The 23,990-nt window shown below is 41.1% G+C and overlaps 1 protein-coding gene across 3 annotated transcripts in view; it reads left to right on the top strand.

Annotated features, from left to right (window-relative positions):
* The window catches only part of ARHGEF26 (Rho guanine nucleotide exchange factor 26), a 117,565-nt gene that overhangs the window by 42,492 nt on the left and 51,083 nt on the right, over nucleotides 1–23,990 (top strand). For all 3 annotated transcript variants that reach the window (XM_010986550.3, XM_010986559.3, XM_031449537.2), the window contains one exon: nucleotides 22,703–22,855. In XM_010986550.3, the coding sequence (XP_010984852.1) occupies nucleotides 22,703–22,855 (153 nt within the window). The remainder of the gene's footprint in view (nucleotides 1–22,702; nucleotides 22,856–23,990) is intronic.

Here is a 23,990-nt window from a genome sequence, read left to right on the forward strand (position 1 = left end):
GGTTCTTATTGTCCCTTTTTCCTTAAAAAGTAGCATGCTGGTGATGTACACTCTTCTGCATCCTTTTTTTTTTCTTCTCATTAAAGCTGAAATGAAAGCTTTTGAGAAGAGTGTGTGTCTTCAGAGCCCACTTCATTTGCTACAGTTAGGTCAGGAGCGGGGGGTTCTATTTTGCCTGACTCCATAGCATATGACAGATACAGGGATTTAGCTCTGTAAAGACTGTAGAGAAAAATTATGAGAAGTGGAAAAATAAAACTCAAGATAGAAAGCTACTGAAATTGCTGTCATTTGACGTGAAGAAGGGAAGGTTTGGGGCATTATCAGTTTGTAGGTGAAATAAAGAAGGCTCAGAGGGAGGTACAGTAAGCTGCCCACAGCCACCCTACCAGTGGGTGTCTGACTGGGGACTTGCACTCAGATGTTCCTGAAGTCTCTGTGCTGCTTCTGCTGCACAAGCTTGATACCTTTGTGAGTGAGTGACACATATAGTTGATATGCATTATTTGTGGTTTCCGTGTTTGGGACTTTGCCTCCCACTGAAATTTACTTGTAACCCCAAATCAATACTTCCTGTGCTTTTGTAGTCATTCACACATGTGGTCTATTTAATGCAACATTTTTTGCATTTTTGTGGGGTTTTTTTTTGCCAGTGATTTTGCCGTTTAAAATGGCCTCCAAGTGTATTGCTGAAGTGATGTCTAGGGTTCCCAAGTGCAAGAAGTCTGTGCTGAGCCCTGTGGAGAAAATGTGTGTGTTAGATAAGCTTTGTTCAGCCGTGCGTTGTAGTGTTGTTGGCATGAGTTCAGTGCTAAGGAATCAATAACAATATTAAATAAAATGCCTTTAAACAGAAACACATATAAAGCAAGGTTCTGTATTGATCAGTTGTTGAAAATGCTGTGACCAGAGGCTTGCAGAAACCTAACTCGATATTTCCACTTAGGAGTAATGGCTGAATATTTGCTAATTCAGTGTTTACAGTAACTTTATAGGACACAGCTACCTCAAATAATGAAAACGGGCTACAGAGACAAAACTTAAGCGGCCAGCTCCTTGCTAGCTCGAGTTGAGTTTATTTCTTCTCATTCTATCCAAAGGTATAGCAGGAATAATTTCAGTGAGATGTGAGAGAGAGGAAAGAAAAGTCCCAGTAATGACATAACTCAGGACTGTGAAAAACTACAGTTAAGTTTTCATTGTTTATTCTAAAACTTTGTAAAGATTGAGACTTTGAGAGTGTTGCTAAGCATGGTGTTACTGATCATATTTGCATGGTGAGTGACAGTGTCTGCCTGGGTTCCAGTCTCTGCTCTGCACCTGCCCTGTGTGCCCTCGGGCAAGCTTCCTAACATCGTTGTCTCTCAGTACACACGTGTGCAAAATGGAGATGGCTGGCAGCGGGGTACCTACTTCTTTGGGTTGTTGTGGAAGTTAAATTAGTCAATACATGAAAAACAGTTAGGATAGTTCCTAGTATACGGTAAGTGCTCTGTTAGGATAATTGCACATCCTTATTTGCCCAGGATAATTTCAGTTGTTTGGGTGTAATTATTAATTGCTCCTTTTCACACTCAAGAGGTGTCCCAATTTGAAGGATAAATTATGTGGTGCTGCTAGTCAGCTGTGAAGATGACTCAGATACCAGCTCATACCTAATCAGCGGCTACTTCTGTAAATACACTTTGGGATGATGAATTTCTTTTTCCTCTTTAAGAACTAAGTTGAAAAACTCACTCCTCTTAGTTTTGGGCAGCTGCTTGGAGAAGAGGAAGAGCAGAGAAGGGTGTTCAGATGTGGCATGAAATTGTGTGACTCTTAACTCATTCTGTGTCCTGCTCTGTGAAAGTGTGGCCTGGAGTCTGGTTCTGGCACTAGAGCAGAGAGATCATGTCTTTCCCACTGGTCAGCTTTTTCTCCAGGAGCCAGGGAAGACTTGGGGGAAACACTACTAGTCCAGGGATCTAAGAGATCACAATTTTGTTAAGAATAACAAACGTACATTTTAACCTTGTGGGAAGAGTTGGGGTGCCTGTGGACTCCATTTGATGTAAGCAAGTTTATACTGGTGACTGGGCGACTGGGACCCTCCTTTCTTCTGGAGATCTTTTGGGAGAAGCATCATGCACTTTTCTAGCTGGGATGCTATAAATACACTGACAGGGGAAAACAAATTGAGTGATAAGCCTTTAGATGTCGCTTTTCACTTTGTTCATTCACTGATGGCTTGTATTTTTTAAAATATATTTTATTTTTTAGTGCAGTTTTGGGTTACAGCAAAACTGAGTGGAAAGTGCGGAGATTTCCCATATATATTTTGACCTCCCACAAGGACAGCCTCCCTCATTTTTAACATCCCCGCCAGAGTGGCATATTTGTTTCAATGGATGAACCTACACTGACATCATTATCACCCAAAGTCCTTGCTTATGTTAGGGTTCACTCTTGGTGTTGTGCAGTCCATGGGTTTTGACAAGTGTGTAATGACATGTACCCACCATTATAGTCTCATACAGAATGGTTTTCACTGCCCTAGAAATCCTCTGTCTACTATCTGTTCATCCTTCCCTCTCCCCAAGCACCCGGCAATCACTGATCTTTACTGTCTCTGTAGTTTTGCCTTTAACTGTAGTGCTGAGTTACTTGTTCACATGCCCTGTTCCTTGGGAGATGGCTGTGAGACATCAGGAGGCACAGCTGAATAGGCAGCTTTATGTACATGTGGATTGGGGCAGTCTGAAGGGTGGAGACGTATTTGTATTTGGGAGTGGTTGGCATATAGACAGAATTTCAAGCTGTGGTGCTGGCTGAGGTTACCAGAGAAAAAACAGAGATAGAGGAGAGAGCTCCAAGCACCAAGCCCTGGGGCCTTCCAGTTCTAAGACATTGGGAAGATGGGGGAGGAGCTGGCAGAGGAGACTGAGAAGGAGCAGCCAGTATGGGTAGAAGGAAACCCAGGAGAGTGGGGCACTCTGGAAGCCAAGTGGCATCGAGATTTTGATTTTTCTTCCCATATTCATAAAGGGAAGAAAATCAGCATCCCTTAAGAATGACTTCAGTCTCTTGTGGAATTCTTCTGAGGATCTGTATTTTGCACTATATGCGATGCAAAGTTCTGCACAGGAAGCAGTTGCGGTAGATGAAGTTGCACTTACAGAGTGATCAAGGGTGCACCTTTGGAAGCCCTAAGTCTCAGCGGGGCTTTTGTGCCTGCTGTCGGAATAGTTGGCGTCACTTCTGAACAGAGGAAGGAAAGGTAGAGCGCTGCCCTCTAAATGGCAACAGCGCTGCTGTTGAGGTTTCACTCACAGCCAGACATGGCTGCTTCTTCCTGGTGTCAATTGTTTTCTGAATGCAGGAAGTGCAGGCTGTGTTCAAAGACAGGTTGGGTTAAGATCCAGACACACAGCACAGATACATTCTGAGGGGGAGCATTTCCACCCCTAGATTGCCTTTCCACCCCCCGATTGCCTTTCTTTTTGCAAAATGAACCGTCCAAGATTTTATTGGTCATGTGTAGTGATTTGATTTACAAGAAAAGATTTAGCTTTATAAAAACATCTATTGCATAAACAAGGTGCCTGTTTTTATAACTTCACATTGTTGTGTGAAGGATGGGCTGTGCTTTACTACTGTTGGCTTGGAAGTAAAATGCTTTTAGAAGGATCATAATAGCCCTTGTTTGTATCAGTTTTCATGTATACAGTAGCCCAGATCAACATTTGAGAAATTGTTAAGGCATTATAGCAGTTTACTTAACATCAGAATATAGTGTGTTCAGCCAGGTGCCATTAATACCTAACTATGCCATTGCAAGAGAATTTATTAGTAAGGTTTCCATGGATTCTTTTTCCCTCCTCCTCCAGCCTCTTTAAAAATGCATTATGGACTTTTGCCAGGGTGCTATAAATAATTGGATTTAGCTTCTCGTCTCCTTTCTTCTGGCTCAGATTACAAATATAAGTTGACAAGCCTTTTCTACTGATTTTGACTCACTGAGATTGCATTAAGATTATGAAGAGATGGCTGAGTATCATTTTTCTTCCTTTATTCCTTCTGTAATTGAACTATAAATGTTCCCAATTAATTATAGTTCTTACAAAGATATCAGTTATTGCAATTCGAAAACTCCAAAGGCTTTGTAATGAAAGACAAACATTTTAGAGCCATGCATTTGTTGAAAGTTGATGCTAATTACAGCGATTAATTCTTCCTCATGGGGTAAATAACATTTTACAGACTGATAAATGCTTGTATTCTTTCTTTTTATATTAATATGAGAAACTTATCAGGGATAAGGAATAGACTGATACGTGCATAAAAGTATTTCTAATAAACAATATGTTGCTTTTCTTGGGAATTGATTGAAAACCAAAAGTTACATTTTTCCCCCCACATATGTGGAGTCTGGGCTTGCAGGATCCTGATACATGGAAGCAAAAGTTTAATGAGTCCCTGATAACTTAAACTGTTTCTAAATTATACATAAATTTAAGGGGGTGTAAATAATGATTTCAAAAACCTTTTGACTTGGATGGAAATGAGCGTCTTCTCAAGTATCCCTTGGATGCTTTGTCATTTGATGATGATAATAATAACATCTATCACTACTTGTCCAGCCCCATGTGTCAGGTACTGTGCTAAATCCTTTGTGTTATTTAATGCTTGCCATGATCTGTACAGGAGATAGTGGAGGAGAAGCATAGAGGTTAGGTAAATTGCACCCAAGTAGTAAGTACTCAGATAATAAGGGGTGAGCCAGAATTCAGCCCCACATCTGACTCTGGAGCCCTCCCTAGGGGGGTCAAATTCAAATCTCTGTCTTGGCAGCCAGGTCAAGCAGGACGGTGTGAGGTGGTTCTGAGTGGTAGGTTCACTGGGGTCACTCTATACGGGGGTGTGAATGCAGCCCCAGCCACTGTGGCTGTTGTGGGAACATGAGCTCAGTGTCACGATCTGATATTTCAAGAAAAGTGGGAAATCTGGGTGTGTGGCTACAGTCTTGATTTTTAAGTGTTGGGAAATAATTCACATTTTTAAAATACACATATGTGGCAGTTTCAACCCATCAACCACCCGTTTGAGAGGCTCTGAAGCTCATTTTGTTGGTTTTATCATTTGTTCAGAATTAGCCTGATAAAGTCAACGGACCTTGTGCCTGTGTACGAGTTCCTCAGAGACTCTCTCTATAGCCTCAGTAAGTATTAGAGGAGGGAGGGAGGGGGAATGTGTTTTAATGTATTAGGGTGAACACTGTCACCAGGACTTAGAGAAATTAAGCATAAAGAATTTCAAATAGACCTTTGTCTCTAATAGTATGTGATTTGAGGCATTGAGAAAATAGTATTTTTAATAACACATTCTGATCTTTCCTTTATTTTTCCCTCTGTTAATATTAGATGGGCACTGGAATAATACTCCTTTGTCAAATTTTTGATGCAACTAAAGAATCAGGTCGATTTGCATTTTTTTTAATAGTGTTAACATGGGAGCAAAAACCCTTTTTTTAAAGAACAGGTTTATATACCTACACGCACTTTTTTTCCTGATTCAAAAAATTGAGAAACCTGAGTTGGCTCCTGGGTATTAATCTGGTAGAAGGTAAGGCAACTCCTGAAAACTGAGAAATGCTTAAAATTAGGAACTGTCTTGATAAGAGAAACATACTATAAGCACAGCAAAGAAAGATAATGATGGGGACGCCTGTTAGGCTGAGTCTCTGGGGGTCCTGGATGCCGTGGAAGTGCCCTTGGCGTGCAGATTGGGGCTTCCTGGGGAGGGGACTCCTGCTTACAATGCTGTCGGTGTCTATTTTTTTTTTTTTTTACAACATTGAATTTACCGCTGTGGCATAGAGTGGAGGGTGAAAGTCAAAGGAACAGTGGTGGCATCCCTTTCACCTTGTTTTCAAAGTCTCTACAGAAGGTCACGGTTAGATTTCTGACCTCTGTCCCTCACCTGCAGGTGCACTTCATTCCTATGGTTCAAGTCTGAGGTGGCCTGCAGCCCACACATAGAGCTGGGAGTGTGAGCCCTGCCCCTTCTGGGCCATGTCGACTATTGTAGAAGGGGGACAAGCGTGGTGGTGACTCTTTTTACCTAGAACCTCACATGTCCGTTAACTTTACAAGGAAATAAAATATTTCCCTCTCCTTTTTCTATTGTTTATCTTCAAGCCAACCTTAAAAACAGAATGAAACAAAACAAAACAAAAAAATGTAAGGAATTACTATACAGGAAGCCAAAGGTTTGTAAAAGAAAGGGCCTTAAACATTATATGTTTTTCAGAGGTCTTGAGTTCTTTTGAAATTCCTAGAGAGAAATTCTGTGCACTTTTTTAATAAAGTTAACTGCCCCTAGTTTATTTACGATATCACTGAATAATAATAATAATAAAACCTACAAATGATTTTTTGTTTCAGAAACCACTTCTCTATTGCTGAATTGTGGCTTTTCAGTTTGCCAAAAAAAAAAAATTTATACTGTATGTTTTGTTTCATTTTGTTTTAGAAAGGAGCCAGTGGATGCTTATTTTACCTAGCTATAACGAGTCCTAAGGAGAGCCCTTGGAAAAGGAACTACTGTTTAATAGAAAGATGTATAAAACCACTTGGAAACTGTAAAGCACTATACGAGGTCTAGTTAAGCCATCAGGTGTAATAACACAACAATTCGGTAGTTGAAACTCTGGCTGGCCTTGTTAGCACAGGTGCCAAGGCATTTTCAGTTTCTAGAGAAACCCGAGAAGCTGCTGACATCGCGAGCAGTCACGTGCCTTGGCAGGCCCTGCATCCTGCGGTCCAGTGGTCTGCTAGCACGTCCCTTCCCTCCCACAGGCATGGCCTCTTGCATTCCTTTTAAACTGGAGACCATCACCTTATTAAAGGATCACAGTGCAGTTCTCCTTTGGGTAAACCCCAGGTAGGCAGTTTCTTTAGTCTTTCTCAAATTCGTGCAAGAAGCTGGAAGCCTGCCCTGCTTCTGTGGCAGAAAATGAGGATGGAGGCGGTTGTGGGAGCTACTCTTTGGGAGAGAAGTGACCAAATGCAGGTGTATATGTATCTTGGCGAAAGTCCAGATGAGCTGCTTACAGTGGTTGTCACAACTGTTAAGATGTCAATTAGAAAAAAAAAAGAGGGGAGGGAGTAGCTCACTGGTAGTGTGTTTATCATACATGAGGTTCAATCTCCAGTACCTCCATTAAAACACACACACACACACACACACACACACACACACACACACACACACACACACACACACACACATATATATATATATAAAGAAGGAAAACTAGAGAATCACAAACTCCCTGCAAACTGAAAGTGGTCACCTCTCCACAATCTGGCCACTGTGTATCCTGGCGAATGACGTATTTGTGGTGATCTAGTGTTGTCCTTCTTAACAAGCAATAAAAGAAGGTTCTGCAGTCACGTTGTCCTTCCCCAGCGTGTAGGTGGATTCCAGCTGTAGGTTGGCTTTATGAAGGGCCTCAGAGAGCTGGTTGGGAAGGAACCAAGAGGAGAGGTGCATTGTGGGCTTTTCTTAGAGGGAGTCATATGGATAGAAGCCAGCAGTTAGAGATTTGGTTTGGACAGCTGGGTCTCATTGGCAGTTCAGAGGAACGGGTGATGGGGCCAGAGTTTTTAGTAAGGGGTTTTGGTAAATTCTTTAAAAGTGGATTGAAGCAGGGAAGAAAAATAAAAGTGGGGAATGCTATGAAGAGTAAAATACCACGGCAGAAGCTGTGTATTTAGGGACCAGGGTTTTAGTAGAGAAATAAAGAGAAGGAGGTGGTGTGTATGTAAGACAGAGCACAAACATTGGTGAAATGTGACTGCTCATGGCTTGTAGATTACTGACTGGCAGCAGGGAATGTAGACTTCAGAAGTACACTTACTATAGAAATGTTTCTAAAGGAATAGATAATGTATTTTGTAATTCAAAATTCACCATTATTAAAGAAAGTTAAAGGCTGCCAGCATCTTGGTTGTGGTTAAATGCTAGGTAAGATTTTTATATCCCATTTTGATTCTTTGGGACTCAGCTGCTATCATTGGGCCTCTTTGAAAGTCTTATGGGAGGATGTGAAAACAAACCTGTTTTAGCTTTCTACAAATGAACCTGTTACTCACCCGTCGGAGGGGATCTATGTGGTGAGGAGGTAGAAGGCTGACAGTTGTCACTTGGATCGAAGGCCTGAGCAGTGGGGCCAGGCTGCTTCGGTGTGGACACTGTCTCCAGTGCCTTGGTGTGACTGGGGAGATCCTGGCTGGGTTCCCTCTCGCTGACCCTACAGAGATGCTTAACATTCCCACGTCACTCAGCCCTTTAGATCCACAGAGTGGTTTCAGATTGCGTTCCCAGGGGCCCAGAATTCCCTGAAGGCACTTTAGGGTCAGCCAATTTGGGTGTTAGTCCAAACAACTGGACTCTGGGCCTCCTGACCCGGCCTGAATCAGAACAGCTCTCCTTTATTGTTTAAATCTTGGGAGTTTTCATAAAAGTCACTTAAAAAGAAATGAAACACACACGGAATCTGCTTTCTGGGAAAGTAGGAAAAGAGAGAGCTCTATACATGAGCAGAATGAGTGGGTATCAGCTCTGACCCCTTCTGTTCATTTCCCAGCTGCCCTTTTTCATTAAAAGAGCTTTATTAAGAGAATAATTCACATACCATGCAAATAAACCATTTATGTTATGTAATTTGGTGGTTTTAGTATATTCACAGATTGAGCAAATATCACCACAATCAACTTTACATTTTCAGCCCCTCAAAAAGAAGCCTTGTACCCAGTAGCCCTCATTTCCCCCAAAACTTCCCCAGCTCTGGACAGCCACCAGTCCACTTTCTGTTTCTATGGATTTAGCTGTTCTGGACATTTCCTATTAATGGAATCATTCAATATGTGGTCTCTTCTGACTAGCTTTTTTCATCTAGCATAGTATTCTCAAGGTTCATCCATGTTGTAACATGTACGAATCTTTATTTCTTTTTATTGCTGAATAATATTCCATTGTATGGCTAAACCACATTTTATTTACCCATTCATTAGTTGACGGACATTGGGCTGTTCCTCCTTTTTACTGGTATATTTTAAGCTGCTATGAACATTTGTGTATAGGTTTTTGTGTGAACATAGGTATTCATTTCTCTTGGGTATACACCTAGGAGTGGGCTTGCTGGGTCGTATGGTAACCCTGCGTTTAACATTCTGAGGAACTGCCAGCCTCCTCTTCTCTTAAGTGGATCATGTGCGTAGACGTGTGGTTGGCCTCCTTGCCTGCTTCTTTGCTCCTCAGTTCAGACTTCAGCCCTACATCCTGCCCTTCACCCTGCTGCCTCTAGGTTACTTTCTAAAGTAGAAGAAACCTCAGTGGTTCTCTATTACGTAGGGAAGGAATTAAAACTGCTTAACATGGCAGTCTGAGTTCTCCCAGTCTAGGCCCTGGCTACGTTTATCATTTCATCCTCCACTCATTTCTCAGTTTTTGTGTATCTTTCTGTGTTAGGTTTTTCATTCTACAAAGCCAGTGGTTCTTAAACTTCTTTGTGTCATAGACCCCTGTGAAAATATATCATGAACAAGTCCACCACCACGCTCCTTGGGCACAACCTGCGTGTTCCCATCTTTGCCGGCGTATACCCTCCCCTCCTCGCTCCCCTTCTCCTTCCTGGTAGTCACCTACTGTGAAAGTCTCTTTTTAAAGCGTCTTTTGAAGGACTTGAAAGAGAGTATTTTGTTCTATTTTTCATCAGTCATGCTAACAGCTATTTGTGCCATCTTCCACTGGGGCTCTGAGGGGGTTGAACAGGGTGGGGCTGACCTCCCTAGGAACTGGATGATAGGTGCTACCAAGGCACGGATTTTTGTTGGAATTGCCCTGGGCTGTGTGTTCTTTGTGCCTAGAGTAGAGCCTGGTATGTGGTAGGTGTTCAGTAAATAGTGAATGAGTAGAGGAGAGAGCTGGGTCTGGAACTTTGAGCTTTCTGAGATTGATGAAGCTCTGAAGTCAGGCCCCTAAGTAGTTAAGAGGCCTGCATGCAGATACTGGATGTTGGATATTGGCAAGGGAACAGGAGGTTAGAAAGAGAGAGGTTTAAAACAGATTAAGGGGGTGCATTAGTTTCCTATCACTGCTGTAACAAACTACTACAAATTTAGTGGTTTAAAATAACACATTTTTTTTTCCTTGTAATTCTGAAGATCAGAAATCTGAAGTCAGTTTCACTGGGCTAACATCAAGGTGTCACCAGGGCTGGTTCTTTCTGGAGGCTCTAGGGGAGAATCCATTGCTGTGCCTTTTCTAGCTTCCACAAGACTCCTGCTTTCCTTGGCTTATGACCATTTCTTGGATCTTCAGGGCCAAATGCATCTTGTCTTTTTTCCTCTCTGATTTCTGCTCCCATCCTTACATCTTCTGAGTCTGATCTTCCTGCCTTTCTCCTGGAAGGACCCTTGTGATTACATCAAACCCACCTGGATGATCCAGGATGCTTTCCCAGTGTCAAGACCCTTCATCATATCTGCAAGTTCCCTTTGACCATGGAAGGTAGCATGTTCACAGGACGTGGACATCTTTGGGGACCATTACTTAGCCTACCATAGGGGACTCTAAAAATAAACATGGTGCCCCCTGTGTTTTTGCCAAGAGCATCTGGGCCTTGCCTGGCTTAAAGCCTCTTAATCGTGACATGACTTCTTCCTCACAATGAGCAGGAGGCCAGGGCCAAGAATAGTATTTATATGTAAAGAAATATTCCACCGCTTCTTGTCAGCAAATTGTCAGTTTTCTCTGGTTTGTTGCTTTCCCATCTGTAACTCACTGATGAGGTACCAACACATAGGACCTATAGAGGACTAACTAAGCTAGACCCTCCTCTAATTTTATCATTGATAAGTGCCCATTACAGTTTAAAAAAAATGATGAGGAAGTGTATACCTGTGATTTTGAGCAGATTTGGTGTACGGCAGGATTGTATTACACTTGACTACCCAGACTTAAGTGATGGAAATACAGGAGCTAGAATTGGTGCTCTTGAACGGAGTGGACTGGAAAAGTAAGGAAGCCTACTGGCATTATTTAAAAGATATGAATTGTGTAAATTCATACAGGAGAGAAAGGCATTTTATTGCACTATGAATAATAATGAATGTTAATGAGCACATACCAGGTGCCAGACCATGTTCTAACCACTTAACACGTTTTAATTCATTCAGTCATCCTGAGAACCACATGAGGTCATACCATTATTATTCCCGCTTTACAAATGAGGAAGCAGAGCCTGGAGACGTTGAGTTGCCTAAGGTCACACAGCTAGTAAAAGAGCCGGGGCGGGATTTGAACCCAGGCCATCTGGCTCCAGAATCTGCGCTTGTAACCAAGAGCCTGCATGCATTTTCCAGAGGTGTGGTGTAATTACGATTAGTCTGGCCATGGTAGGTCCAGTGCAAAATGGACTTTAGTTGGAAATGTGTGCTCTTACAGGTATTGTTATCTGATAGAATTTACTCATGAGATAAGAGAGCGCCTGTAGCTAATGTTGGAGGAAAGCATAAAGGCTGAGAAAAAGAAAATGGGAAGCTTGGTCTTTGGTATAGAGGAGGTGATGTGGAGGCTTCATTGCACGTTCTCTCTTTTCATGCCTTCGTGCTCCCCTACCATTGGCCTGTAGGATCTCTTCCCCTCTTCCTGGCATGTTTCCTGCTTCCCTGTGCTGCCAGTGGTCTTTCTTGAGCTGATTACTGGTGTGGCGGCGCTGAGGGTTGACCCAGTCTTCCCCACTCCGCTTGTTCCGTCTCGGTAAATGAAGAAACAGAAATGACTCATTATCCCAGATCCACTTAAAGCCAGGATGAGGATTGTTTACCACAGATCCCGTTCTTTGGATACTGTGCTAGCCTGCGCTAATAACCATCTAAAAAGAAAGTATTTAAAAAATCCTCTGGAAGTTGAATGAGTGGGTTGTATGAAAAGGGATGGACTGGAGCTAGCTGCTGTCAAACTGGAGCACGTTTGAAAAATGTCAGAGGAGACGTGGAATTCTATTTTCCTCGTGCAGACAAGCATCCTTTTTTTGGGGATATTATGGTTTGGGAAACTGGCCTGTAGAGTTTTTCAAAATCCTATGTCCTCCTGATTCCTTTTTCTTCTTGATGAAACTAATGGGCATTTATCAGGCATATTTAATAAAGAAAAACCAAGATGCAAAGATTTAGGGCTTACTTTAAATGCTACTCTTCCTTGTGGATTGAATTTTTGTTAGAGTCCAAACTCATTCTGCTCGCCAAATGACAGGCCAATAAATCGGGAGATGAGGTTTTTGAGCAGGGAATAATGACTTTATTCAGAAAGACAGCAAACCAAGAAGATGGGAGACTAGTGTCCTGGAGAACTATTTTACCCAAGTCAGAATTAAGGCTTCTTTTATCCTAAAAAGGGAAGGGGTGTGGCTGGTTGTTGCAAACTTCTTGGTGTTGGAATCCTTTGTTCTTGGAGCTGTCCTCTTAGGTCAGGTCATGGTGTTCTTGTATACCTCCAACAAGACAAATGTTAGTCTCTGTTCTGCAGCTTTTAATCTCTGTATGAATGGAGAAGTGTTACACTGTTAGAGGTCAGAGCCTTGAGAATGGGCTATCCTGTATACTTCAGGCTATGGACAACATTTTTTTTTTTCCACAAAAGGCACAGAACCAGCATGGCTAAGCTCAGAAAACAGCAAGGGTTGAAGCCAAAGGAACAGGTTTAATATGGAGTCAGATTTGTTCTTCTCTATTACATTCTGACTTGAAATCCCAAGGGTGCTACCTAAAAAGGATCTGGAAATAGTGCCTGAAGAAAAACCTGTTCTTCCCTATGCTGAGTTTATTCCAGAATGACCAGTTCACAATAGGAAAGGGGGCTTCAGCATGAAAAGATGTGTTTGTTTTAATTGACTTTGTGCCAGTGTTCTGTAAATTCGTTCTTAGTGCTGTTCCCAAGCAGCAGTGAAGAATCCACCTCTTCCTGGTTTGTTTATAATTGATAATTTATTCTCCAACTACATCCACCAGAGGCTCAAGGCTGCTGGCAAAAAATGACACGTGCACAACAGGAAACAAGGCAAGGACAGAGAGAGCCTGCCTGCCCAGCCAGCCCTCCCAGTAGAGCTGCTGAGTGAGGGTGAAACACGGCAACACCCCTCCAGGCAGCCAGGGGGAAGAGGTCACAGAACTGGTTATGTAACTGTCATCTAATAAAAGGAAACCGTATCTCAGAAGTCATAAATCTTTTCTAGGTTTGGAGTTTTCAAAGAATTTTTGGCCAGGCAGTGGATTAGTAAAACTGTTCTTGAGGTTACAAGCCCTGTGTCTTGGATGCTGTGTAAGGAGTGTAAACACCCACCTGCCATACTTGCCAACCCACAGGGCTGTGCGAGGCCACCCCAGCCCACCCCCCTCATAAGGACCCTAATCACTTAACTGGCCTGAAGTTAAGAACTCGTGCCTGGCAGATACTTGTTTCATATTATCACTCACTGTTCCTCCCCTTGGAAGACAGCAGTTTTAACAGCAGGGCAGAGGAGGAATACCTGGTATTGATTCATTTAACACATTTTTTGAGTCCTCATTCTTTATTTGATCCTCGAAATCCAGTGGTGAACCAGCATACGTGGTCTCAGTTTTCATGTTCATATATAAAATTGGGGGGGGGGGGAGGATTTTCTACTAGATAGAAATGCATAGTTGTGCTCAAATAAAAAAAAATAATTAAAAACTACAAAACTGTCCATAATAACCCAGAGCACCCCACGCCCATGCATACACAAGCTTTCTCCTCTTCTCAGGACGTTTTGATAAGAGTGCTGGCAAATGGTTCCTGTCATTCATTAGAGTGTGGTCTTCATTTCTGGGAGAAATTAAAATGTGGATGAATGCATGTGAATAGCATTGAAGCAAAAGAATCAGGTATGCAAAAGGTTACCGTGGGAACAAGACCCTTTTCCTCCAACTTCTGTGGAGCAGATTCAGATGATAAATACTTTAAATTCTCATTTTTAAGCAAACACTCAGTCTAATGGTATTAACAATTCAAAATCTTTTCAAATACTGTTTTTCTGTATTTGTGTGGTCCCATTTCTGTTCCCTCTAGTGTGTTTGTGATCAGTGACAGGAAGGACTAGGGAAATGGGAGCCTTCATTGGTGGCAGAGAAGTCTTGGGGGCACTTGGCTCTGTATTCTCTCTTTGCTCCTCCCTTCCCTAGCCACCAGCTCCGCTTTCTTTGGGATTTGCTGGGTGCCTTGAACAGAAGGCGTGGGGAGCTGGATTTAAAACTATCGGGCTCTGTGTTACGTGGCATTAAAGGTAAGAAAACCCTTTGTTTATCTCTTTCACTCAGTCTTTTCTGTTATCTGTCCGAACTGATCTTAAAGATTTTGATAGGGTGATAAGAATCTTTCAACAAAAACCATCCTAGAGGTTTGAAGGATCAAACAAGTAGCTATTGGAATGGGAATGCGGGCTCCCAGAACATTTTTGTTGAGAACGTTTTTTTTCCCCACATTCCCAACCACTTTTAATTCAACCCTTATCCGTTTATTATCAACTCAGAGAGGAAATTTCAGAAAACATATAGTCTGCTGAGAAGGAAACCCTGTGAGACTCTGACTGGATCAGGGTGTAGGGTATTCTTACTGGGAAGCAGCAGCCCTGCATTTTTGTTGTATTACTATTTCCTGTGAGTGTGACTCTGGTGTAGGTCTCACAGATGAGCTTCATCTTGTTCATCGATTTTGATTGATTGATGATGGCTGCCTGGAGTGCAGATTCCGCATCTGGGCAGAGCACCGTAATTAGTTAATGATGCCTGCCGTGCGTTAGTGGTGATACTCTTGCCATGTTGCTCTCTCTGATCCAGTGTGTTAAAAGAAATTGATGCTGATCTTTAGTGTCAACGTGACCACCAAAAAACAAAAACAAAAACAAAAACAAAAACAAAAATAACCCCCAAACAAATAAGCCCAAAATCTCATTTACCCGCAGCAGAATATAAATTCACTTTGGTAGAGTACAGAACGTTCTGTTATTGCTCTGTTAGAAAAGTATTTCCAGCAGCACATAGTTTGCTGCCACTTATCTGGAATATTTCTTTGTTTAGTGAAGGCATTTTATTATATAACAGCAATTTAGACATGGAAAACCTGCCTGGTATGTTACACGTCTCCAGCGTAAGTGAATATGACCCTCTCTGGCGGAATACTGCCGCCACTTAGATTGACAACTCATTCAAATGAGGAAGGAGTCCAGGAATGATTTGAGTTTGCTTTCGGCAGATGGATATTAATGAAGGAAAAGTACCTTGAAAGGATGCCATTCCAAGAAGGGCACAGGAGAACGCTGATTATATCCAGAGCCCTGCTTCCCCAGCTAGAGCGCTGAGTGCTGAGCTTCTTAGCAGCCTGGAATTGTCCGTAAATCAGGTGGGGGAGGGGCCGGTCTGGCAGGGTTTTTGGTAAGTGCAGCTGCCACTGAAGAAACGTGGGCTGGGCTTGGTCTCACGTTAGTGACCGTACTTGACAGGATTGTAAAAGGGTAGGCTGGGAGTTCATGTCTTCATTGGTGGCCCTCACTGCGCCTAGCATGGCTCTGGGAACTCACTTCGTGGTCAATAAATATATACTGACTTGACTTACAAGTGAGTGAAGCACGGTAGAGACAGACCTCTTTGTAGATGTTACATTCTTGGTAAAATAGCAGTAGAGCAGAATTCCTTGAATGAATTCCATTATTATAATTTTCTGTTTAAAACACAGATTTATTCACGCATTAAATATTTGACTGTCTTTTCTCCAAAGAAGACATACAGACGGCCAATAGGTACATGAAAAGATGCTCAACATAGTTAATTATTAGAGAAATGCAAATCAGAACTACGATGAGGTATCACCTCATACCAGTCAGAATGGCCATCATTCAAAAGTCCACAAACAATAAATGCTGCAGAGGGTCTGGAGAAAAGGGAACCCTCCTACACTGCTGGTGGGAATGTAAATTGATGTAGCCACTATGGAAGGCAGTATATGGAGGTTCCTTAAAGAACTAAAAATAGAGTTGCCGTGTGATCCAGTAATCCCATTCCTAGGCATATATCCAGAGAAAACTCGAATTCAGAAAGATACCTATACCCCAGTGTTCATGGCAGCACTATTGGCAATAGCCAAGCATGGAAGCAACCTGAGTGTCCATCAACAAATGAATGAATAAAGAAGATGTGACACACACACACACACACACACACACACACAATGGAACATTACTCATCCATAAAAAGAATGAAATTATACCATTTGCAGCAACATGGATGGACCTGGAGTTAGTCATACTAAGTGAAGTAAGCCAGAAAAACAAAGACAAATACCATATGGTATCACTTCTATGTGGAATCTAAAATATGATTCAAATGAACTTATTTACAAAACAGAAAGAGACTCACATACATAGAAACCAAACTATGGTTACCACAGGGGAAAGGGGGTGAGGAGAGATAAATTAGGATTTGAGGATTAACAGATACAAGCTACTGTATATAAAATAGATAAACAATAAGGTCATACTATATATAGCACAGGGAACTATATTTAATATTCTATAATAAACCATGATGGAAAAGAATATGAAAAAGAATATATTTATGGATAACTGAATCGCTTTGTTATACACCTGTAACTAACACAACATTATAAATCAACTATACTTCAATTAAAAAACATTTGACTGTCTTTTATATTCCAGGTCCTGTGGCTAGGCCCCAAGCATACAGTGTTGAACAAATCAGGCACAGCCTGTCCTGTAGCCCTTGCTGAGAGAGACAAAGGAAGACAAAATCATAATACAATCAATTATGATCATAGTAGGTACACGAAAGGAAAAGCAGTGAGGTTTATTAAAGACATACATACAATAAAGGAGCCTAATCCAGTCCAGAAGGGTCAGAGAAGGCTTCCTGGAGGAGATGAAATTTAACCCAAGACTTGAAGGGTGAGTGGGGCAAAGGGGAGCGCAGTAGGGAACAGGGAAGGCTGAGATGAATGACTCCCAGAGGGTTTCACAGGGCACCTGTAAACCCGTATTTGCTCCTGCTATGTGGATCAGGACTGGAAAACATCACTGGTGGCCACCCTCCTGGTGGCTGCACCAAGGGAGGCTGTCGACTCTTCTGCTGTCCTGCAGCTCTTGCCACAGCATGAATCCACGTCAGAGTCTTTACCGTGTTGATGTATGTAAGTTACTTGCTGAGATGGTTCAACAGTTGGTCTTCTTGGAAAGACATTTTTTTTTTCCATTCCAGCTGCTAGCCTTCTTGCTGGATGTCTAGACTGAAGGCTGGCTGGTAGTTAACAGATCAGTGGACACCTGTGAGCAGAGACAGTAGGTGTGGTAGTTCAGTTGCTGGCTGTGAATTCAGAAAGGCTCCGGCTCTGGGTTCAAACTGAGTCTCAGCTGTTTCAAGTTTTGACTTAAGCTCTCTTAGCCTTGGTTTTCTTATCTATAGAATGGGTATAATAGCCATCTCATAAAGTAGGCTGAAGATTAAATTAAATGAAAGCAGTACATGGGAAGCACTGCGCTTGGTGCAGTGAAGAGTGGTCATGATTATCAATCGTTTGCACCTGACATCCACCAAAGGATGTCATCCTGTGCTAGATGTGGGATATTTTTTGTCTGACTGGTGATGAAACCAGATTTGTTGTCTGTATTAAATAAGCTTTAATTCTTTCTATAGATAGGTGGATTTGTTGTACAATCTTCAAGAGCTCTCAGGAATGAACACTTATCTTTGACATGACCATTACCTTACCAGTTGAATTTTAAGAAGGCTGTTGGTAATGGTATGGGGACACCTGTACCTTAAACATTTGTAGGTCTTTTCTGCTTACTGTGGAAGGGAGAAAGTGACACTCATGAAAGTATATGTGCTGAGTAGACTAGAAGTGGCTGCCCCACTGTTGACTTCGTTTTCCCCGCTAAATCCAGTGTTACATTTAAGACCATCACCTGATAAAGCAACCACAAACAGCCTAAAGAATATACCGTCCCTGCAGTTCTAGGAAATACTAGCGGAGAGGCTACAGGCCTCGAGCATCTCTTCAGACATGGCCGTGCAGTTCTCATGTTGAAGTCCCTTCTCCTGGGAGGCCTCCCTGGGGTTTCTTGGTGGTCTGACCATTCTCTGCACAGTCAAGAAGCTCACCTGGGCAGGCTGCAGTCACTGTCCACACTCGTTTGAAGTATGGGTGTGACTAGGTTGGGGGAGAAGAAGCAGGAAGCAAGTAGTTTAGTGTTGCTTTGGAGATGTCAAACAGACAGCTGAAAATGCACATCTGTGGGACCTCAGAGCCACCGGATGCTGGTGAGGGTTGAGTCAGCAGTCAAACGGGGCTAACCTGGGCTTCTGAGTTAGAGGCACTGCTTCCAGGAAGCTTTTCTGGTCCATCAGAGGTTTTTCAAAATCTCAACGTTAGTAATGAGGTTAGAATTTTGGTAGGTTGTACAGAAAGTTTGTACATGATTGGTTGTAAAACATGATCATCCTGGTAATGCTACAAAGAGGAAGTAATGAAGGTGGTATGCCAGAAAAAATAATTCATAGGGCTGAAATAGATTTCCATGAAAAAATTGTCCTTCAGGGAAGCCAAATTACTTCACAGACTCATTCAATTTCATCCAGGGAACCAGAATGCTTTTACTTTTGCTTCAGATTTCATTTGGATATCTGGCATTCTTGGTTTATTGAAATAATACCTCATTCTTTAGTAATACTTTCTTGGCTTGTTTGTTGCTCAGCTCACTTAGTAAAATATGTAAATTTACCAAAATAACCAGTAGATAATTTAACATAGAAAGCTTTGAATTATGTCAATTATGCTGCTGTCAAAATAAAAGATGGGTGGTTTGGTTTATATTATATTATAGTAAGCAGCATAAACAGATATTTCATTAGTACTTTTGTTTTTAATCTGGTACTTTGGCAAACCTTCTATAGTGATAAATGAATTTTCCTTTTCACTGGGAGAAGCCAAGTTACTGTTGTGTTTGGTTTTATAGTTGCATTCCTTCAGACTGTAACAGTTAGCTGAAGACAAGAAACTGGAAGAGATATTTGCCTCTAAGATATTTATTTCTGAGATTTACATGATAATAACTTAATGGTTTCTTATTTTTTCAGTTTTCTCTGAACATTTTTTAAATGACACTTGGAGCTAAAAGAAATTGCAAATATTTTGCATTTATATGAAAAACCAGCTAAAAATGAACTAGTCCTGACCGTATACTACCTAGAATTCCTGTGGCTCTGAATTCTCACAGATGTGTACTTTCAGCTGTCCATTTGGCTTTGCCAAGGGAAAATTAAACTGCTTTCATCTTGCTACCCACCCCCCACCACCCAAAGTCCCTGTCTTCATGAATGGTTTAATGACCCACCTTGATGCCCAGGTAGAAGCTTTGACTAGAAACCCCAGTATCTTCCTTGACTTTCCCATCTAATAAGTTTCTCCATTCTACTGATTTTCCCTCTAAACTGTTACCCTAATGTGTCCTCTTTTTGATTTCCCACTGCCAGGCTTTATTGTCACTTGCCCAGGTGAGCCATCTCACTGGCCTGTTTGTGGTCTGTCTCTCCCACCTCTCTTCTGTCTCAATTGTCTTTTGTCTGATTAGATGATTTATTGGCTTCAACACCTCCAGCAGGTTCTTGTTGTCCACAGATTAAGCTCCTCAGCCTACAGTTGAAGCTTTGCAGTCTAGCTTTGATCCACTTGCTTTTCAGCCCTCATTCTCTGCCCCATTCCTCCTGTGGTCAACACCTCACCTCACTGAACCCTACTGTTTTCTGAACGAGATTCATGCTTGTGCCCACATTGTGTCTCTGCCTGCAGTGCCCTGCTTCCGTGCTCCCCAAATTGCCACCCTCATCACCAGTGACCCCTCTCCTCACCTCACACCATCAGTCACCTGCCCCTGGACTTTTCATTGTCTTCCTCTGTTATAGGTCTTGTATCACAGTTAATTGGCTCCATGCCTCCCATGGGCCACTCAACTCTTGAGTGTCAGGAAGGGAAGGATCATTTCTTACTCAACCATCATTTAATGAGATAATCTCTCCTTAGTGTGTAACTCAGCTTCTTCTGTATTGGTCTTAGTATTATACTACCACTTCTTGAAATATACTAATAGTGGCAGAGTCAGCGAGGTTGAAATACCACCTCTGGATGCATATCCCGAAGATCTGAAAACTGACTCAGATACTTGTATGAGAATGTTAATGGCAGCATTAGTCACAACAGTCAAAAGGTGGAAACAACCCAAGTGTTCACCAACAGATGAATGGATAAACAAATTATAGTACGTACCTACGATGGAATATTATTCATCCATAAAGAGGGAAAAGTTCTGATATATCCTTCAACATGGATGAACCTAGAAAGCATCATACTAAGTGAAATAAGCCAAACAAAAAGTACAGATATTGTGTAATTCCACTTACATGAAATACCTAGAATAAGCAAATTCATAGAGAGAGAAAATAGATTAGAGGTTGTCAGAGACTGAGAAGAGGAGGAAATGGAGAATTATTGCTTTATGGGGACAGCATTTCTGTTCAGGGTGATGAAAGTATTTTGGAAATAGTGATGATGGTTGCACAATATTGTGAATGTAATTAAAGCCATTGAAAATGGTGAAAATTGCAACTTTTATGTAGTGTATATTTTACCAGAATAAAAAAATATAGTTTATATAATTAAAAAAAAAAAGATACTGCCGCCAACACCCTTATGTACATGTGTTCCAACATGTAGTTATATACAATTATATCATTTATGTTTATCATTCTTACCACGAAATAGTGCAAACTTCTTGAAGTCAGGGACCAGTCTAGATAGAAAATATTCTTTATGAAACACTGTTTTTATTTGTATGGGGTTTGAAGTTGGAGGTTTCTGAAATTCTGAAACTTTTTTGGAGAGGGTTTGATATTTTATTTGAATGTTAATGAGTTCAGTCTCGACAAAGTGACAGTGAAGCTGCCGACGGAGTTCTGAAACTTAGAGGTGTGCTTTCTGGTCTAGGAGCTGCTGTGCGCATTAACCCTGATCCCGTTGGAAGGGAAGCCAAAAACCCCAGTGGAGTGCGCTTGACGTTTCTCCTCTTGCTGATTTAAACAAGGGGCTGGATGACCAGGTCATGTGGATGGGAATCATGCTGATTATTTTCCTTAAATCTTTTTTGAAGGAAATAAAAATGTAAATGCTTTCTCGGATATAAATAAGTTCATTCTTCTAGGGAGTTAAAATATATTTCTTTGTCTTTTAAGTGCCTATGGAAACTTTAAAAAATAAAATAGATAGTGATGACAAGCTAATACAGTTTATACTAAAATGAGTTGAATGTCCACTTAAGTTTATAAAAACAAGACCTCTTAATGTCCTGATTGTTTTATTTCTGAGTGCCAGAATTTTCTTTGAAAATAACTGTTATAAATGTGAGCAAATGTTAGCCCATATTTTCTATTAATCATCCTGTCTGAATTTCTACTGCCTCATTCACTGTTAGCCTTGAATTGTGTGTGATGGACACTGGTGAGGAGAAGGGATGTGCTGAAAGCTGAAAAGCTTATGGAAAACTAACCTTCCCTTGTGCCATTCCAAAAGTCAGCACTAGAAAGTATTGTTGGTTTCATCTTCATCACACTTTTTTAGAAAATGTGTCAGTCCTTGCGTGATAGTTACTCCTGATAGATTTTCCTACCACTCCAGACGTGGTCAGGAAGTGTATTCTAGGGCCGTTCTCAAAGTTCGGTGTACATTCAGATTGCCAGGTGATCAGGATAGAATGCAGGTTCAGACTGCGGGAGGTGGGTGGTGAGATTTGGCATTAGTTCTAATAAGCTTTTAGAGGGTACCAATGCTACTGGTCTGTGGACCGACCACTTTTTAAGCAGGAACACTGTTTCAGATATCTGCTTCTGATGTTCTGTTAAAATTGATGCAATCTAGGGTTGCCAGATAAAATACAAGACGCCCAAGATGTCCTGTGCAATATTTGGGACATAATTGTATTAATTATTCATTGTTTATTTAATTTTTACTGAACTGGACACGGTATTCACGTGTGTGTGTATGCACATGTACGTGCGCACAACATACACACAAGCACACCCTGACAACCATAAAACACAATCTAAATAATTTATGAAGATGTTTAAATGCCATGCATTGTATTAGATTTAAAATAATATGATTTTTTTTTTTTTGAGAGACTGGACACATAGAATTAGGTTTATTTCAGACTTGTTTTTTAGGTACTTACGTAGGCACTCATGCTTTTCAATACAATAAAATACATAAGCATGAATCCTGCCCTCCCTAGTATTTAGGGAATTCTTGAGAAATAGTGAAATCTGTACATTCTAAAATATACCTGAAAGCACAGAAATGCCCTGGATTATCAATGTTTTAAGCCAACCATATGAAGTAATAAGGTGTTAATATGATAGATTTAAATTTAGACTCTTTGTAGTTTTTTTCTTGTTATCTTTCTGAGTCGGTACTATGTACTGTTGATATTTTCAAGCCCTGTTTAATATCATTACATGAGGATAATCTGTTGTCTATTAGAGCATACAGAAGAAAGTGTAAATGCGTTTCTTTGTATTTTCAGATTCTTCACAGAGTTGGAAGCAAGACATCAGAATAATATCTTCATAGATGACATAAGTGACATTGTGGAAAAACACACAGCATCCACATTTGACCCGTACGTGAAATACTGCACAAATGAAGTCTACCAACAGCGGACATTACAAAAATTGTTGTAAGCAACATTGAATATTAGTTTTAATTATCTAACTTTGTTTTAGCTAGATCACATTGATTGAAATTAATCAATTTCTTAAATTATATTAGAAATGCCTCCTGATGGTCTATTTCTCAGGGAGAAAGGATTGCTTTCAGGGTAAGGGTGTTTGAGTAGAAAAATCTAGTTTGTAGATAATTTTGTCTCTAAAGCAATTATGAAATCATAGTTTATTGTTGTTTTTGTTTTTTTTTAAATTACTGCAAGACACCGGGGAATGATCATCATTTCAAACTTAATCCTTATAATTATTGTTATTATTTTTTTATTGAAGTACAGTCAGTTTACAATGTTGTGTCAATTTCTGGTGTACAGCATAAAGTTTCAGTCATACCTGTACATACATATATTCCTTTTCATATTCTTTTTCATCACGGGTTACTACAAGATATTGAATATAGTTCCCTGTGCTTTACAGAATAAGCTTGTTGTTTATCTATTTTATATACAGTAGTTAATATCTGCAAATCTCGGACTTTGAGAAGGTTGTTTTCTAAGCAGTTAGCTGGCCATCAAGTAGTCTGCCTGAGGCCAAGAGAGTTGAGTAGGCTGAGCTAGTGCCTGGGGTCCAGAGTTTCCTCTCGTGTTCTGATCTTGTCCACTCCAGCGACAACTCTGTGCGGTTGTTTATAGGAATTGCTGATTTCCCTGAGGGGTCATGAAGGGTGAGGTGAGCAGGGAAATTCTAGAGGAAGGCAGTTTGTTTTTTTTAATTCTTCAAGGCTTTAATTACAAAACAAAACAGAATTAAGCTTTAAATTTCCCTCCACACCTTTTCCTGTTGTTGTCTTTAGGTTACTGAGAGTTTTGGTGTGATATATATACCATCTCTGTCCTTAAAAGAGTCAACAGTGGTTCAGTAATATCTATATTGTTTTATTTTCGGGGCCCTTGTTGATCACAAGGAGCTATTTGTTCTGCAGTACAGTTGTGCATTTGCTGTAAACTCAGTCTGGGGGCTCACTGGCTGTTAACATTCTCGTCCCCCCCTCACCCCACCATGAGGGACCATAGCATGCACCCCAGGTCAGCTTCAATGCACACGTGAGACCCCATGGAGGGGTCGGGGCTGACGATCGTTACTTCAGGACTG

This window comes from Camelus dromedarius, chromosome 2 (genome assembly GCF_036321535.1).
Source record: "Camelus dromedarius isolate mCamDro1 chromosome 2, mCamDro1.pat, whole genome shotgun sequence".
Taxonomy (NCBI): domain Eukaryota; kingdom Metazoa; phylum Chordata; class Mammalia; order Artiodactyla; family Camelidae; genus Camelus; species Camelus dromedarius.